Here is a 19,290-nt window from a genome sequence, read left to right on the forward strand (position 1 = left end):
TGACACTTGCTTTTTTTTATTTCTGGTTTAAGAGATAATCAGTTCGGCATCTAAAAGCATACTTGTTGGCACTGAATAATTCAGGCGTCACAGATGCTTTTATTTTTGTTTTATTTCCCCTGGTTTCTCTTTACACTGTGATATCAGTGCTGTTTGTAAGAACAGAGCAGGGGGCAATCTCAGAGGCTCACAAGATGCAAGTCTGTTCCTAGACTGGTGAAGGAAGAGGGCTGCTATCAGCCCTCCCAAGTGTCTTATACTGGTTTTGGTTGGAAGACCACCTCTGTGCTTGTCCATTTAATGGCTCCTTACTAGCTGCTGTTGTCCATGATTTCCTGGTTCATATTAAGTAGATAGGCAGGATGCCATCCTGTAGAATTCAGGGTTACTCTCAATTGAAACTTTGATAGGGATTGTGGATGTGATTAATTTGGCAGACTGCTTACTTAGCATTCATGGAATACTGGGTTTGACTCCGAGCACCACATAAGCCAGGTAAGATGTTGTGTGTGCCTACACTGCTAGCATTCAAGGGGGTAAACATAGAAGAATCAAAGATTCAGGTCATCTTTGGCTAGAGAGAGATTTGGAAATTAGCCTGGGACACATGAAACTGTGAGTCTCAGCAAATAATAAATACATTAATAATAACAGCAACAACAACTACTGTTAAGATGGCTCAGTAGTTGAGAAGTTAAGAACACTGACTACTCTTCCAGAGGTCTGGAGTTTGAGTATCAGCACCCACAAGACAGTTCATAACTGTCTCTAACTCCCAGTCTTGGGGACATCTGACACCCTATTCTGGCTACACCCCCTTCTGGCTTTCTTGGGCACTGTATATATGTAGTATACAGACATACATGCAAGCAAAACACCATGCACATAAGATAAATAAATTAAAATAAAAAATATAATCAAGTACCTTTTACAAGGTCTAAAGAATCATTCTTCCAGCTTTAGCGGAATGTCAGGAATAGACAGTCAGCTCACAGATTCTCTCACCATAGATGAAAATAAAAAATTCTCCTGGATATGTCTAATTGGAACTGACAGAGAGCAAAATTAATAGGGTTGGCAGGTGCATGATGGAAACGTGCTAATCTACAGAGCTGAGGTGTCTAGGCATGGTCAACTGTGATTCTCTAACCGCCCCTCCCCCTGCATTGCTTCCTTTCGAGCAGTTGCTTAGCAGACATCATCTCTGAGGGAGATGTGGAAACTCCTTTGCCCACAGTGCCACACAATCCTTGAGAAGCTTGTCGGGGTCACATGTCCTTGAGCCATTCATTCTCTTCAGAGACTCAGACATGTAGATTGGCCAGAAACCCATGTTCTCCTGTATTTGGGGGAGAGAAAAGGAAAACCTGCAATTATTAACTTTCATTCTCTTTTTCAAAAACAAATAATTGTTCAAGCACAGATAGAGTGTTGAACAAGCAAGCATTGATCTGTCTACACTCTTTTTCTCTGAATTCACCCATGTGTACATGTGACATCTTATATTAAAGGCTCTGGACTGTCTCTGGACTGTATCTGGTGCAGAGTATAGAAGATTCTGCATTGTTGAATAACACAAAGGAAATTTCATTTTTCTACTTTTCTGTCTTTCTCTACAGCTAGATTCTTTATCTAGTTGATAATGAGGAGGAGCTTGGTGACTGTCTGAGGCAGCAGAAGCAGAGAGGAATGTAAATACAAGATTGAGACAGTTCCCATGGGTGGGTTTAAAGAAGAAAAATAACATGGAGGATGTCTTACATGTTCCCAAGTTTTTCATCCAGTGAAGAACAACCTAATGGGTGATGGTTTCTCTTCAAAGAGGACAGACTCCATTAAAGCTGCTCTAACATAAGTCCCTGCAGCCACTGTCATGTAGATATGGCAGTGGTATCAACAAAATGATCATGGAGCCAAATAGAGTAGCTTGCTTATAGTCCTATCACTGCAGAGGGTGAACTATAAGGGTACCTATTGTAATAATTAATAAATAAATTCTGGCACAGATTGCTACCTGCCTCAATGGTCTAGGTTCCTGAATGAAAGGCATACACATGGCCTTTATATTTTAATATGCCTTAAGCAGTACAATAGTTGGGCAGCTGCCTAGCCTAAATACTGCTAGAATTTACCACCCACTAATAATTCTGAATTACTACTTACTAATTGTATTTTCCATCTTGGCTGTTCCAGATTCATCTGTAGTACCCTCTGGGCTGTGATTTTTTGGTCCAGAGACCAGAGTGCTTTCTTTGTTTCTCTACCCAATCTTGGCCTCTTTCTCCCCTCTATCCACACTCTCCTAAAGCATGGCTGATCTCTCCTTCCTCTCCTCCTGGTCCCAAACTTGGGAAATCCTAAAATCTCACCTCTGTCTGTCTTCCCCAGATATTGGCTGCTGGCATCTTTATTTACCAATCAAAACCAACTGGGGGCAGGTTCCCGAAGCTATGTGCAGACCCTCTTGTGCAAACAGTTTTTTGGAGAACATAATTAGCATTCATAATATAAGCAGCTACAGGTACCTACACAGTTGGTACCAGTCTGGTTTCTATAGTGAGAAGATCCTAAAAGGACTTGCCTGAGATTTATTTTGGGGTGGGGTGGGGTGGGGAGGGCTGTCAATGGAGACATGTTTAGGAAATATCTAAGGATGTGTACCGTTTTGTGGGAAACATCCCAGCCTACTTAAAAAGGCTGTGAAATGGTAAGTTGTGAGCATCTTGCTACATGTAGTCAAGCATTATGAGACCTATAGCAGAAAAGTTACAAGAGTCCATGTGTTCCCTCTGTTCCCCACAGGCCAGGTGACCACTTTTTCCTCTCTGCTTTGTCCTTTCACATTTTCCCACTGAGATGTCACCTGATACACTTTTCAATACAACGCCTACCAAAAATATATGTGAGGAAGCTGAAAATTTGATCCCTGCACAAGTTTGTCTGGCATCTCATCCCAGCCTTGTCCTGACTAGGAAGGGATAATGTCTGTACAAGCATGTAGATGATGCTCAGTGAGTGTTGGTCATTGCTGTGTAGCACTATTAACTATGGATAATATCCTTTGTGCCCAGGTTCTGTGGTTAAGCTATTATCTTATTGGTCAAAGGGGACCAAAGGTGCTGAGGAGGATGTGCACAGACTGAGATCATGACTCTGTGCTGTTCTTTGCCTGGAGACTGGCTCTGAATCATAATTTTCAACACAACTGATATGAGCAAGGAGTTGTAAACCTGGTTTGCCAGCTTGAGTCACTAGTGTTCAGACACTAGCTCTCACAATAGCCTCTGGAACCTTCCTGTGCCCCATCTGGAAGCAGGCACATGATGTCACTCACCTCTTAGAGCCACAGTGTGAATTAGATGAATAAATCCATAACATTTTTAAAAAATACCTTGCCAGCAAGAAGTGCTCATGAGATGTCAGTAACCACTTGACTTTCATTGTCTCCATCTATCTTAAGCCCTTGCACTGGTCCAGCAGGATGTCCCATTCCCCCATCACAACAACATTGTTCCAATGGATCATTGATCCATTAAGATTATCTCTGATATCTCCAAGTTCCTGGCCTTTCTGGTTATTTAAAAACTGCCTATTCTCCTATTGGCAGTTAAAGGCTGCTGGGAAAGGAAGAGTCTGTTTTCTTCAGGGCTATGGCTTCTCTGGTATGTCACCCACGCTCCAGTGAATGATCCTACACCCATATGCATATAGGCAACTCTAACTAGACTCAGTGGGTTATAATTGAAACAAAAAATAATATATAAATTTTGGAATGGGATTTAGAGAAGGTCTGGAACGGTGTAAGGTGTTAAGTAAGGGGAAGATATGATCAAAATGCATTGTGTATGTATATGAAATCCTTAGAACACATAAATAAAATTTAAAATGTGTCAACTCTCTTGGAATAGAAAGGAACTAGGGAAGTTTTCTGAAACTGCAGAGTCCTTGTGGCATATACCCAGCCTCCCAGAGGCACATCATAGCTGTCCCCTCTGAAAGGCTACCAACTTCCTAATGATGACATAGAAATTCTAGTCTGAGATCTGTTCAATTTGTCAGTCTATCTTCTCTGGATTCCTGCCAAGCCCTACCCCTTTCTCTAGGACCAACATACCCCAGCAAAGGTTAAGTTTTTATAAAGGTGGCAGGAGCTGATGCTTAAAAGCAACATTTGCTTTTGAGCCAGTAAAAACTTCTATAATGAAACTCACCTCAAGTGCCTTTTGTTACATGAGAAAGAGAAAAAAAAGTCAGATTCCCATATCATTCCATTTAAAAGATTCCAGAAAAGGCAAAGCACTAAAGGAATTGCTGAGAGCAGTTTCTAGAATGAAAGAAAGAAGAACAAGAAGAGATTGTGTTAAAAATTAAGATCGTGTTATCTTCTGCTATGGCAGTAGACAGATATACAACCCTAGGCGTATTCCAGGTCTGCAGAGGTGTACCCTATGGAAACATTCTTCTTTAAGTAAACCATTATCAAGGATTTGGGGAAAGTGTGGTAGCTGCTTCACATGAAGGGGAATAAAAAAATATAAAAATCAACAAAGATAACCCAGTATTTCAAACCTATCTATCATAGAGATGAGCTGAACTCACTGATCACATTACAGTTGGACTTGACTTGAGTTGTTGACTTGACTACCTTGAGTCATAGAAAGTACAAGGTAGAAGTATGAGGCCATGAGAAGGCTTCTCTCCTGGGAACATATTTCTTCAGTCTAAACCATTATTCTCTGGAGCATAAACTGGGAGATATCAAAGTGGAATAGCTGATATTAACTGGCTCATATGTCTTCCCCAGCAGCTTTTGTTGTTGTTGTTGTTGTTCAACTTAAAACTTTTCCTGCTTAAGTCAAATTGAATTTCTAGTACTAAGCCTGTTCTTAACTTGTCCGAATGAATACAGAGTTGTCACCATGGCCCTTAGACTGTAGGTAAGGCCACATCACACAAGGCAAAATGCAGTTGAGTGCTCATGTAGGGCACAGATGAAGCATCATGAGGATGTAGAAGGAAGTTGGTGAGAACTTATGAAGAGTTGTGGAAGACTCCTTTATTACGATGATATTTGATAGATCTTATATAATTTGATTTACTACAAAGGGAAAGAAAAATATTTTCTGGCACAAAATATTGCAAACAAGAGCAAAATAATGGGAAAACCAAGGAATGATGCAAACATTAAGAACATTTACTATTGATACAGAGGACCCCAATGTCAGACAGTCTGTAAATCCAACTCCAGGAGAACCAGATACCTCTGGTCTCCACAGGCACCTGTACATGTATGCTTGTAAACACACACTCACATACACACACATGTTCACACATCCTTCAAAATAAATATTTTAAAGCATAATTGGGAAAAAAACTTTCTCAGAAATCAGTATAAGGTTGCTTCTATTCATGTATAAAAGTAGAGGAAGAATGATTTGCATCATTAGATTATTTAGCTTATTATCAAAAAAATTTTTGACCCACTGGAAAGTTCCATCTACTTTTCTCCCTTGATGATACATGTACTGATATTGAATTTTAAACAATGACAGTTCATGAAATTCCCTTAATGTGGCTCAAACAAATCAGTCCTAGGGACTAAGCAAGTCCAACAGTAGACAGTTGTTGGTGGCTTTATGGTGACAAGATCAACCACTAGGCGTCTGAAGGCCTCCAGGATTAGGAAGATGACCCTTATATAATTAGGAAGATGACCACATATGCACCAAGTAAAGCAATAAGGAACAAGAGTGGAACCAGCCACCTTTGTTGTGTCCCATTTGTCCCCAACCTCTCATTAAGTAAGGCTGTGTGATAGATATGGTCTCTCCTAGTTTAAAGGGGGTAAGAAAAGGTGGTTATTTAGCTGGAAGCATTAGACTCATTAATATTACTGGGATTTTTTTTTATTTGAAAGGGAAAGGTTGTTTCAATAATATGCTGGCCATCCTCAGAATAAAGTCAATGTATAAGATCAAAATCAGTCTCCTTTAAGCCACTTGCAACGAGTGCCCACCTTAAGACTTCCTTTCCTACCAAGATTATATCCGGAAATGAAATCATTTAAGTGTTCTCTGTAGTTCTCTGAACGCTTCATCACCTATATTAAGATTTCAATTTGCTATTTTTCGCTTTCCAAGTCATCATCTTATCCCCAATAAATGATTTTCTTAACTTCCTTCAATTATATTTTAGGCTGTTGTTTCTCTGTGGTTCTCAATTAATACTTCAATTTCCTTCTCTGTAGGAAGGCATTGCCACCCACCTGCTTGGCTACTTTTTCAGTGGCAAGGAAACCATTAGAAACCAGGTCTGCTTTGTCTCCCCAGGTCTCTCAACCTCCAGTGACTCTCTCAGTGTTGATTGCCCTCACAGTGAGAGACACTCGAGAGTGTAGATTTCCATTGAGCAGTCCACCTGCCCTTGAGTCCCAGGTGGAAGGGCAGCTCACAGCAATGCTCTTCTGAATCTGTTGGCATGCTTTCCTTTGTCCTCTCCCTTTCTCCCTACTTCCCCTGGGCCTGGCCACCTGTCCCACACAGGCCAGGAGGGCAGTGCTTATATAAGGTCACATTCATGCAACACACAGCATGCTAACTTGCAGCATGAGTACAGTTCTCTGCTACAGCAGTCACAACAGTCCCATCCTCCTTTCCTTGTTAGAGATGCTTTGCTATTCATATGTCCTCTTGACTCAAAGGACCCCCTACACTAGATGTTCCACCCGTGGTAAATACAGCCAATGGGCTGAAAGTATTTGTGTAGTGTTATTTACTATAAAAATATAATGTAGGAATAAGAAACTGAAATAAGATTGCTTGCGCTTAGATGATCTTTCTCTTTCTTTCTTTCTTTCTTTTCTTTTTTTCCAATTTGGGCATAATGATACAGTAAGCATGATTTTGAATCTATTGATTTCTCTAGAAGAGTTTGTTAATTAAACTATGTATCTCTCCATAACTTCCCTGGATGTTTCTATATGTAAATCTTAAATTGCCTTGCAGTTTCTCACTCTACACAAATGCTCACAATGTGTGTTTCAGTGGTATGATGGGTTCAGTGAAACTGCCAGAGCACTTAAAATAGAACTCATTGCATTATTCTCTGCCACTAATATTCAAAGCAGTTAATGAAGCTCTGTTATCTCACAGGCCTTATCTTCTTTTCTTGTTCTTATTATCTTCTAACCCAATGAATAAAACATATCCATCATCTAGTGAACATTCTGATGTAACAACCAAATATAGCAAGTCATCAATGTGTTGTAATACACTTTGCTATATGCAATACAATATAGCATACATATATTTAAATGTGCCTTATATATATGTATAAATATACATGTGCACGTATATAAAACACGTGCATCGACATATAAATACATACTCACCTGTACATGAGGATTTCTTTGCCCTCTGTAGTTGTTACTTTTCTTATTGTGGTGACAAAATAACCAACAGAAGTGATATAAGACAGGAAGGGTTAACTTTTGGTTACAGTTTGAGAGGACACCATCCATCATAATGGGGAAGGCATGTCAGCAGGAGCAGGAAACCACCTTGGCCATGTTGCATCTGCAGTCAGAAAACAGAGGCCTACCCTATCTCCTGTGCAGCTTGCTTTCTGCTGTTTCTGCAGCCCAGGACCTCAGCCCATGGAATGGTGGCATGCACATTTAGCATGGGTCTTCTGATCTCAGTTCTCCTGAGACGACCCCTCACAGGCATGGCTAGAGATTTGTTTCCAGGACAACTATGCATCCTATTAGACTGACAATCAATATAAACTGTTATACACAGTAAGAATCAGGATTTGTCAGTTTGTCAACTTGTAGGCCAGAGAATCAGCACTAAACATACATGATTTATAGTAATTTCACTGAAGAAATGAATTATTTTTTCTTATACACTATATAACTAACTATATAGCTGAAATGAGACCCTGAAAAGGTAAAGATCACATTTTTGTCACTGAAAATTGTCTTGCGCTGGACCGTGCACTCAATATGATAGCTATGGATACCTTACAACACTTACAATACCTATAAATTTTAATAACATTTTAAATTTTATTTCTTTACATTTATTTATTCATGTGTATAAGCATATGCATGCCTTAATACATGAATGGTGGCCAGAGGACAACTTTCAAGAACTGATTCTGTCCTTTCACTATGTGGGTACCAGACATCCAACTGAGATCATCAGACTCAGTAGCAGGCTCTTTATCCAAGTGCCAGCACAAATTTTATGACAATTTTAAATTTTATTAACTTGCAGTTTCATAAAAAGAAACATCTGACTCAAGTTTCTCTACATACACAGGGGAGGCCTACTGAAAATGTTGGTTGAACAGATTAATTACCTATTCTTTTTAGGTTAGGAAAATGCAACTTGATCCCAGAAAAAGAAAATATTTCCTGTGTAACCTAGAAACTGCTCACAACAATTACAGATGTTTCAGATTAGCTACCAGGGAAGACATGATGTGAGGAAACTGCCCCATGTGACATTTTCCATGAAAACTTGCTATGTAGCATCTGATTATTCCTCATGTCTGCAAAGGCCTTGAGACGTGGTGGCCTCTGTCCTCGCTGTGCACAATCCCAAAAGTTGAGGAAAGTCAGCATCCTTTCCAATTCTCAGTTCATTTCACAACTCTGACTAAATATAACCCAGCCTTTCCTTGAGAAAATATAACAGCATGTTGCTCTCAGGAGAAAGCCAAAAGTTCATGCTAATAATTAAATTGAGAAGTTAGGACTGCGTTAGCCAAGCTTGCTGCAGAAGTGCGAAGACATGAGATTTCTTGTCCCCAGCACCCACATAAAAAGCTGGGTATGTGTGATGGCACTGGTCTATAATCCCAGTTATTAGGGAGGCAGAAATCGATGGTTCTCTGCAATTTGCTAGCCAGCCCAGCCTAACCAAAAAGCCCTAGGTCCCACCGAGAGTCCCGAGAGTTCCAAACACACACACACACACACAAAAATGAGGTGGGAAGCTTGTGAATAATAGAGGTTGAACACTGGCCTCTACATGGGCAGACACATGTATGCATCCTTAAAATTTTGCGCTCTCTCTTTCTCTCTCCCTCTCGCTTCTCTCTCTCTCTCTCTCTCTCTTTCTCTCTCTCTCTCATACACACACACACACACACACACACACATGAAATAATAATTAAAAAGTTGCTTCTGAGGAATTCCCTGAGATTATTGTCTGACAAGCCACGTCTACACGTACCATGGTTTCTGTGCAGTAGAAGGTACAGTTTATATAAAAAGGTACAGATGGTGACCTCACAGAGCTTTAGATTTTGATTTAGATTTTATCTCATTTTACACTTGAGGATATCAGTGCCTAGGAAGGTTGTATGCTGTGCCTTACACCTCACACCACAGAGACAGAAGACTAGATCTCAGGTTGTCCAACATGCAGGACTCCTACAAAGGAAACTGTGGTAACACTGAGCTTGGAACTTGAGTGTCCTCTCTAGAGATGCTATGCCTCTGTTACTATGGTAACAGAGTACACTCAAGGCATCTTCACAAGTGTACCCCCAACCTGAGCTAGTAGAGGAAAGAGCCACTGAGCTGATCTTTATGGTGAATCAAGATACTTTAGATAGATCCTGTCACATGCTTTATAAGTTCCTGATTGATTGCATGGAATTAAGTTATTGGGCAGAGAACCAGCTAATGGAAACACATCGATGAAATCATTTTTGAGGGACATTAAATGGAACTTAAAATAAAGCTGAAATGGTTTTATGGATTTTTCAGTCAAACTGTTTATGAACATTTATTGCCTGTAAATTATATTGTGTCAAAAGAAAGAATCAGTGGGTATCATTTTAATAGGAGCCTTTTTGAAATAATAGAATAAAGAATAATATATTACCCAAGAATTGGTAAAGGACAACTTGGTAGATTTGTCTCAGTAGATGGCTGTCTGTAAAAGAGGGAAATGTGGAAATCAGAAACCTGGTAAGATTTAAAAATAAAAGGTCTTTTTAACAAATGTTAATATCTCATTGCAAATATCAGTAGGTTTGGAGGACAGGACTTGGGGCTGAAGAGATAGATCAGCTTAAGAGCACTGACTGCTCTTCCAGAGGTCATGAGTTCCCAGCAAATTCCCAGCAAACACATGAGGACTCACAACCATCTGCAGTGGGGTCTGATGCCCTCTTCTGGTGTGTCAGAAGACAGCTACAGTGTACTCATAAATAAAATAATCTTTTTTTTAAGTTTAAATATAATAGAAGCAGGACTTACTGTGCCTCACAACATCAGAAGGTTCAGTGCATGGTCATTTGATTCTATGTTTCTTAGAATATGTGAGGCAGAATATCAAAGGATTCAGAGATGGGAGCAGAAAGAGGTACACTGTATGGTAGTCGGGAAGCAGAAGGAAACAGAGACACCAAAACCAGACAGTCAAAATAGGACATAGCTTCAAACAGCATGTCCTCACCTCTACTTTCTTCAGCTTGGAGCCCTTCGTAAACCTCCTAAGATCTCCCAAAATACCACCAAGAGCTAGGACTAAGCATTCAACACATAAGCAGCACAGGGAGTGAGATTTGAAATTTAAACTATAATATCCTAGCATGGACAAAGCAAGACGCTAGGGCCCTGGAGCTAAAGGTGAATTGATAGTCACATGTTCATGAAAGTCTCTGCAGGGGCACTCACTGCAGATGTGCTTATAAGACCCATGTCAATTTTGGCTAAGGTCTTTAGATAAGTGTTTCCTTGGTATGGGAGGAACCCCAAGGGATTACAACCCCTGACAACCTTTGACTTTAAAGAAGTGTTTTTATGTAGCCTTTGCCATATTCCCTTCTTACAATGTTTGTTATTTTATAAACAGAATTAAAATAGTATCTCGAATTGTTATTTAGGACACTCATTTTAAATAGTATTGTGTAAGGAATTTTATGACAGGAAATGAGTCTCCTATAGGCATCACAGCATCAATCAGAAACCAATCTAGTCTAGCTCAAAGAAGGTACATCTACTTACACAGACCCTAACACAACTTGAAGAGGTGGAATGATATCTTCAAAATACATAAAAGCACTCGGTAGTATGTCTTGGATGTGAAATAAATGTTGTAACCATTTTAGAAATACGTGTTAAGTATTTACTGTTTATCTTTGGTTATGTTGGGCAATGGGAATATGGCAGAGGAAAATATGTTCACTTAGGGAACCGCCAACGTATATTCGGATCAGAGAAAACTGTGGCCCTGACCTCTGGTGTTCAGAGGAGACTGTTCTTTTGTATGGGTCCATGATTTGCCAAAGAATGATATCCCAGACTCTAGTATAGAAACACAAAGAGTATTTTACTCTGTATTAGTCCAGAATAAAACCATCTTTGTAGATGGTAAACAAAGATGGAGAGACTCTAGAGTGAGATCACAGACCCAATTTAAAGCACATTAGGGGAAGCCTGGGAAGGGATAGGTGACCTCTATCTTAATCTTGGCTCTATCTCTAGGAACACTCTAGAACCATTTCTGGGCCTCAAGGGGATAGAAACTGTTGCTGGGGAAGTCTGGAAACTGTTGCTGAGGAAGTCTGAAAACTGCTGCTGACTAATTGCCCTTGACTCAGGCCAGATGTCAATGCAGCTACTAAGGCCTGGACTTGTCTAGACTTGCCCAGTTTTTGGAAACAGAAATTTAGGCCTAGTCTCCTGAACTGCACATTTGAAGCCTGTCATGGAGTCAACCTAGCCTGTCTCACTTTCCCCACATCAGTATTGTGTAAAATGTTGAGAGACTTTATTATGGTCACTTATTTCTCCTCTTCAGCTGGCTCAGAGGCTGGCTCAGAGAAATGACAGAACCAAAATCCATGAGCTCCAGATAAGTAGCTCTACCTTAAACTGAGTAAAGCCAAGAGTATGGGGAAAATACAGATGCATTTGATTATCATCCTTTGCTAATGAAGGAGACTTGACCAGAGTTTGACTAGGACAAAGAAACTGGTCACACATTTGAAAGTCATTAAGAGGAAATGCCATTATTCAAGTTTGAGTGATTCGTCTGATGTAATGTATATTCTGACCTACAGTGTATATACATTGTGCACAGTCACCATAGGCTTCAGATGTATTATGAAGGTTGGAATGTGTATAACAGTGGGCAAAATACCAGCAGTCATGGTTGGAGTAACAGTTTACACAGTGAAGGCTGTCCATAGATAGGGACAGTTGCCATATTTATAAGCCAAACAACTAAAACTGACTTTCAAAAGAGAGGTAATACTGTTTTTGCTTTAACAGAATCCTGAGTAGAGGAAAAGGAGATTCAACTAGAACTTAAATATTCCAAAAGTATAACCAAATTCTTTCCTTACCGAGATATAGCACTATGCCTTTTCATTGCAGTATTAAGGCTAAGAACCACAGGTTTCTAAATTTCAAAGGGAAAGTCTCTGGAGATGCAGTTTCTCCAGAACTGGAGGTGGTTAGGGATGTGCCCAGGGCATCAGATAGCTTGAGCAATATTACCATGTGACTTCTGGGGGGTGGGGGGAGTAGTTTAATCCTTGACAATTTCATAGTTTGCAAGTCCCACATACCGCTCCAAGGATCTCAGCAATGCTGTAGATGTGAAATGAATACACATTGTGATGTTTAATTTCTTTTTTCAATTAAATTGCATAAAGGAGTTTTATACAGCATTAGAGAGGCATTCTTTGGAATTTATCTATGAGGACATTCCAGAAAGGATTAACTGTGGAATAAAATGTGGGGCAAACCATCCTGGGGCCTAGGGTCTCAGACTAAATAAAATGGGGAAAGAAAAAGGCTACCTGAATGCTGGCATCCCTCTGCCTCTGCCTCCTGAACTTCCCAGGTATAAACAAGCTCCTCCATCAAGGCCTCTCCACTGTGGGGAACCATAACTTCAACCCATGAACCAAGCACATCTAGTCTGTGACTCATGAGTCATAAGTGCTCCCAGATACCTATGAATATGACCAAACATAAGTGTAGATTATATGATGTCTAAGTGTCAGAATGTTGGGTAGCCCTGTGTGAGCAAAACCTGTGGTTACAGCAAAGAAAAAAATTAATTAATTAATTAATACACTCTTCAAAACCAAATTTAGTGCATATTTAACAAAAGCTGAACAATAGTCTAAAATCCAATTCATTCTACAATGATACCAAAACATAATGTGGAAATCTCATGGAAAAAATTAGCAATTTATGCATAACAAAACTTTGAACATTCTTATGTAATTTGCATAACAAGTGGTAGATTTCATTATGTATATATTTTAATGTGTTTGAAATGATATGGAATTTTTTAAAAGTAAGTCAGTGCTGCAGAAAATACTCAGAGGGTAAAGTGCTTGTTATGCAAGCATGAGGACTTGAACTTGGATCCCCAGCACTTTTATAAAAAGCAAATTAGGTGTCATACATCTGTAACTTCAGCACTGGGAAGTGGAGCCAGATGGATCCCAGGGGTTTGCTAGCTAGCCAATCAAGCCACAAGAACATGCTCCAAGTTTAGTGAGAGCTGAGGAAGACACTCAATGTCAGTTCTAGTTTCTACATGAACATGCATGGGTAAGCACACCTGAGCACACATGTACACACACAGACAAACGCATAAGAGGGTCTTCAGGCTGAGAAAGATTTGCAGTGACCCACACTTGTTTCTATTCATTGATGGTGTCAAGTCAATGAGATTGCTGTTGGGGATATGGACTAGTACATATGATAAAATCTATAGGATCCACTCAAAATTGCTAGCTTATAAATTTCTGTTAGTCAGCAAGCTATTTCATTAGTAGCTATGTGTAATGTTAGGTCAAAGTATTATTTTCTGATTGTCTTTGCAATGGTTTGTTGCTGCTATCATAAGATCAGATATTGTTGCTATTGCTATATAAGTAAATAAACTACTTTTTCTATATACATCACAATACCAGGATAAATCTAAATTTAGAGTAATAATCACAAATGAAGGAATTCAAGGCAGTATAAACATGCAAGGAAGTTCTAGAAAGTTGCACGTGAGTACAAGATATTCCACTTTAATTAACTGTATCAAAGACATACAACAAATGTGAAGCACTTAAATTCTTCAAAGTACAGGATACTGCCCCAGCTATGCTTAATTGAGAATCTAATATCCAGGACAATTGTTACTGATATACTGCAGATTAAATGATTTGAAATCTCTTAGGGATAATAAAAATCAGATAATCGCTATATTTTATGGCTATAAAAGTTCAGCTGATATTGACAGGGGGGATAGATAAAGGTTAATAGTTCAAACAAGAGCTGAATATCTTGATTAGGCTGAGGATCAATGCTTATATTCAGTATAGAAATATGTACTTCAAGTGATCTCTCATAATGTTCCATTTGAATAACGTTTCAGGATAATAATGCAGAACTTTATTTACTGGGAACTTTAGGCAAACACTACCATCTAACACCATGTTACAGAATTTGTACTGCATTGCAGGAAGAGGACCTCAGCTGTTGTATTTCAAAGCTTCCAGTCAGATGGCCATTAATAATTTATAAGGTGGCCGATAATAATTTATAAGACAAGAGTTAAAATTTCCTATTTTAGGTCATGTTTTTAAAGATCTTTTCCTTTTTTATAAAAAGATTATCGGTTTAAGGGGGTGCACATGGGCTCACAGAATAAACATGGAAAAAGGAATGTAGAAAGAATGCAATTATATTTTAAGTAAAATGTTTGTTTGTTTGTTTGTTTGTTTGTTTATAAGTTTCACCCCCACCCCAGAAACCTATATGGAAATTTCCTTCTGTCTTCTATCTGATGCAAAAGTTGTCCCTTTCAAGGGTTGCTTTCAGGAACTGATTTAACACTCTCCTGTTAGAAGCCCTGTAGCTAGTGGCAAAATGCACATTCTCAGCTCTTACTAGTTCATAGATGATGTCCTGGATGACCCCACAGACAATGTCTGTCTGCTTTTGTCTTTTCTCTGTAGGAGCTGAAGGCACAGTCTTTCCCAAATCTATAGAAACACCTAATGTCAGAGCAGACCCCTTCAAAGAACTAAGGTAAGCTTCTGGCTTTGATTTGCATAGATCAGCAGCGGTTTCCTGTCTGTGGCTAGTCAAGGACTTATTTTGCATAATATAATTTGCATAGATCGGTAACTGTTTCCTGTCTGTGGATGAACAAAAACTTATTTTGAATAATATTGACATTTATTATATGAAATATTTTAACTGGGACAGATTGGAGAATTTCTGAAAGACAATCATTTTTTTTTTAAATAAATTCTCTTCTGAGTATTTAAGGAACCAAAGGTTTGAGGTGAGAAGTTTCCAGCTATGTAAAGGCGATTGGTGATTAGATTTCTGGGCTGACAATGTCTACTTATTGCTTTTTCCTGTGTTGCTACAAATCAATACAGTTAGTAAACAAATCACAATTGATGTTTATCAGCTGCCCCAAAGTTATTATGTAACAGAAGTTGATGTCTAAACCAAATTCAATTTTCCCCCCATGAAAGAGAATGCTTATTACTTGGGTAGGATTGTTCTGGGACTGTATTCTGTAAACATTCTTTGTACTAGGGTTGACCTTCAACTATGAATATGGGTGTGGTTTTAGCAGGGGAGGCATTTGGGATTCTATGTTGTTGCCACCAACTACGCAAAATGAAAAAGGATATACAGATGGATGGATATACAGATATAGCCTAAAAAACATACTAAGTGCTAACAGTAAGGTAGGAGAAACATATTAAAAATGATATGTTGATTTAAGTACGACTGTAATTTCTAAGATAGGAATGTAACCATCCAGGAGCCAGGGATGTATATGATATTTTTTTTGCATTTACATTTGTTAATTCTTTGACCTGAGACTAGAAGAATATAGGCAACATTGAATAACTACTTCCTAATAGACATTACTATAATCAGATGCATCTGTAATCCATAGGCTCCATCTACTTCTTCAGAATATAGACTCTAGATCTGTGCTTTGCAGAAATGGCCACAGACACAGGGGAGCACAACAGAAACACATTCTCAGCCATGAGAAATACATTACATAATTCCCAAACTCATAGCCTTTCTTCAAAATGTATACTCTCTAAGGATGGAGGGAAATAGATTGAGAGAAAAGAGGATTAATTATTGGGGAATGAGAACTTTTTCCCAGAAAAATCCCAAATAGGTGGAGCTGTAGTTTACTACCCAGTTGTTCTGCCACTGTGTATGCAAATGTGTATGTTCGTACATGTTTGTATATGTGTGATGACGTTCATAATATACCAGATATCTGTACTCACACAGATACTGAAATATGTATCACAATAGCCAAGATATAGAACCAACTCACTTGGGTACGGATGAATGAAAGGATAAAGGAAATGAGGCAGATACATAATGTCACTAAACTTTAACTCAGAAACTGCATCAGGATGAAGGGCCATATCTGGAGTTTGAAGATTAGCAATTAAGGGACCAAGGTTTGAATAACTTGAATCAGTGTTCTGTGGAAGGGAGGGGAAGTCTGAGCTTAGATGGGCCATTGACTGTAGAGAAGATAAGGAAAGGATGTGTAAACTGAACTGAAATGCCCATAAAGCTAGAGTCCAATCACCTAGTGATGTACATCCTAAGACTTGGAGTATAAAGGCATTGTCTTGTGATTTCTGTGTTGCAGATGCTTAGTGTGAAAACTTCACATCTGAGACAACATTTGGTAATTGGAGTCATGCATAAGCCCTATAGCCTTAATGGCTCCCTGGCTTCATTTTGTAAAGGTCTATCAAAATCACTTCTATAACAATTCTTATTTTTTTTTGCAATGCAAAAGCCATAAAAAGGATGATGGCAACATGTAACAGCATGGATGAACTCAAGGGCATTACACTGAGTGACATAAGCCAGATGTGTAAGGCAAATAGTATGTGACCTTATTCATATGTTAAACCTAAAGCAAGTAGATTTTGTATATACAGAGTAAAATAATGGTCATTATAAGCTAGAAGAAGGTAGAGCAGATCAAAAGAGCTTAGATAATGGATACCAAACATACACAGTACACTGAAGTCCATTCTGATATTATACTGTGTAGTCTAGTGCTGTAAACTCACAAGCCATTACATGTTTTCTAAAGAACCAGAAAAGATGACCTCGAAGATTGCCAACACAAAATGTTGGCCACTGTTTAAGGAGCCACAAAGGCTAATTACCCTCATTTAATCAATATTATGCCTTATGAAATTAGCATTTTGTTTCTCATAAAAAAACATATAGTTAGAATAAAGCCATACTAAAAGGGCATTTCTGTATATATCAATCCACATTGAAGAGCTGGTCCTTAGAGAACATAAAACAATATTTGCTCATAGTGTACTGAGGATAAGCTTTCAGTGTCTACTTAAAACCTAAGAGAAGTTCCAGACATTGCATTAGAATGTGTAGTCTCTAAAATTCCAGAGCAAATGCAGGTGTGGTGCAACCACATAAAGAATTCAGGTAAGAACTGCACTTTCGTTGCTTATTCTAAAATTATGGGCAAAGTCCGCAGATGCTCAAACTAATGCTTTTTTTCATAGGAATTATCCTCCTTTCATTCTGTTGCGGTGATTTAAAATACCCTGACCAAAAGCAACTTGGCATAGAAAGGGTTTGTTTGGCTTATACTTTGATAACACAGTCTATCATTGAGGAAGTCAGGGCAAGAACTTTAAAAAGGAGTCATAGCAGAATCCGTTGAAGCATGCTTCTTTCTGGCTTGCCCTCTAGCTCAATCACTTATACTTAAATACCTTTTTTAATACAGCCCAGGATTACCAGCCTGGGGAATGGTAACACCCATAGTGAGCTGAACCCTCATACAACAATTAATAATCAAGACAGTCCCATACAGGCATACCCACAGTGTTGAGGGCCATCGGCCACAGTTGACCGGGTTCACCTGAAAGACAGGCAGGGAAGGGACAGGAGGGCGGGAAGAGGTGAAGCCAGGACAAAAGTTTCTGATTGAGGCTCAATGCTTTAATGTTCAGCTTTCAATTTAAAGGGGATAACCCACCCCCACCCCCAGAGTTCCTTCTTGCTTCAGCCAGCTGGGGGTGAGCGCTAGGGGTGAGCAGAAACCATCCTGCTGGAGATGAGAGGAATCCATAGGTAATCGCAGGCTGGAGATGTCTCAAAGCAAGCTCAGCAGGCAGTCTATTCTTCTCAGTTCATGTACCAGGCTACAGGCAGCCAGAAAGGTGCCAAGGCCAAAGCAAGCACTGCCTCCCACCAAGGGCAGGAAATGCCTCCAGGCCATACCTCCAGAGTCCTATTACTTGGTCTATTGTGGTAAACAAGGTCTCATCTCTTAGGCCTGCTCAAGGCTTGGGGAAGGGCACAGTTCCCCCTTTTTAGTTCTATAAGATATGAGCAGTGCCAGCAGCTGGATGGGGTATAATATTTCATCCCATCTAGGGTACAGAGTGGCCGGGCGACTGTGCCTGTCTTAGGTTGGCATCTATATTACTCCTATATTACCCGTCATTGAGGAACATACATAGCATATTGATGTAAGCCTCTGTCTTAGGTTTATAGGAGCTCAAGACACTCTTACCCGTCGTTGACTAACAGGCCATCAATGGCACACTCTTTCCCATAAGACCAAAACCACATTCAGACCAAAGGACCTGTGGGTATGCACTAGCTGCAATTCTTCATAGCGATGGATAACTGCCACAATGAAAGCTGAGCTTGCTGAGAGCAATCCTGTGTGAAGGCAACCTATCTGCTTGAGACACAGGGTTTAAAAGGTTAAAAGCAACATGATTTATCCAAGCAATGTAGAAAATAAGATTGGAAGCAAAAATGTTCCAGTGTCTAATCCAACTGCTGGTTGACAGGAATTTAGACACAAAGTCTGGCCACCACATATAGTGGGTGACTTTAAGTATTGACGGAAACTACATGCCAGGTTAAATCTGCTGGTAGATAAGGATTTTGAGCCATCGTCATCAGAATCACAATTATTAGGCTCGAGATCTGTGTCCACTTGACAGACCAATCTTTCAGGGAGCCATTAGGCTCTGTTCTCTTTTTCTGAAAAAATACATACTGAGCCATGGCCCCAAATTAAAACAAGGTTGGGACCACACCAAGTATTAGTTAAGGGGGTCTCTCCACATGACCCTGGCAAATTCATAACAAATAATAACAAATTTCATTATGTTATTCTGACACTGTGCTTTTGCTTGTCCCTTTATTTCAAATCATGATAGGCTAAGTCCAGTTGAAAGTAC

At 39.4% G+C, this 19,290-nt stretch overlaps 1 protein-coding gene across 2 annotated transcripts in view; it reads left to right on the forward strand.

The window, feature by feature from the left end:
- Sgcd (sarcoglycan delta) overlaps positions 1-19,290 on the forward strand; it is a 408,884-nt gene that overhangs the window by 278,027 nt on the left and 111,567 nt on the right. For both annotated transcript variants that reach the window (XM_028777651.1, XM_028777653.1), the window contains one exon: positions 14,998-15,070. In XM_028777651.1, the coding sequence (XP_028633484.1) occupies positions 14,998-15,070 (73 nt within the window). The remainder of the gene's footprint in view (positions 1-14,997; positions 15,071-19,290) is intronic.

This window comes from Grammomys surdaster, unplaced genomic scaffold, assembly GCF_004785775.1.
Source record: "Grammomys surdaster isolate TR1022 unplaced genomic scaffold, NIH_TR_1.0 313, whole genome shotgun sequence".
Classification (NCBI taxonomy): Eukaryota; Metazoa; Chordata; class Mammalia; order Rodentia; family Muridae; genus Grammomys; species Grammomys surdaster.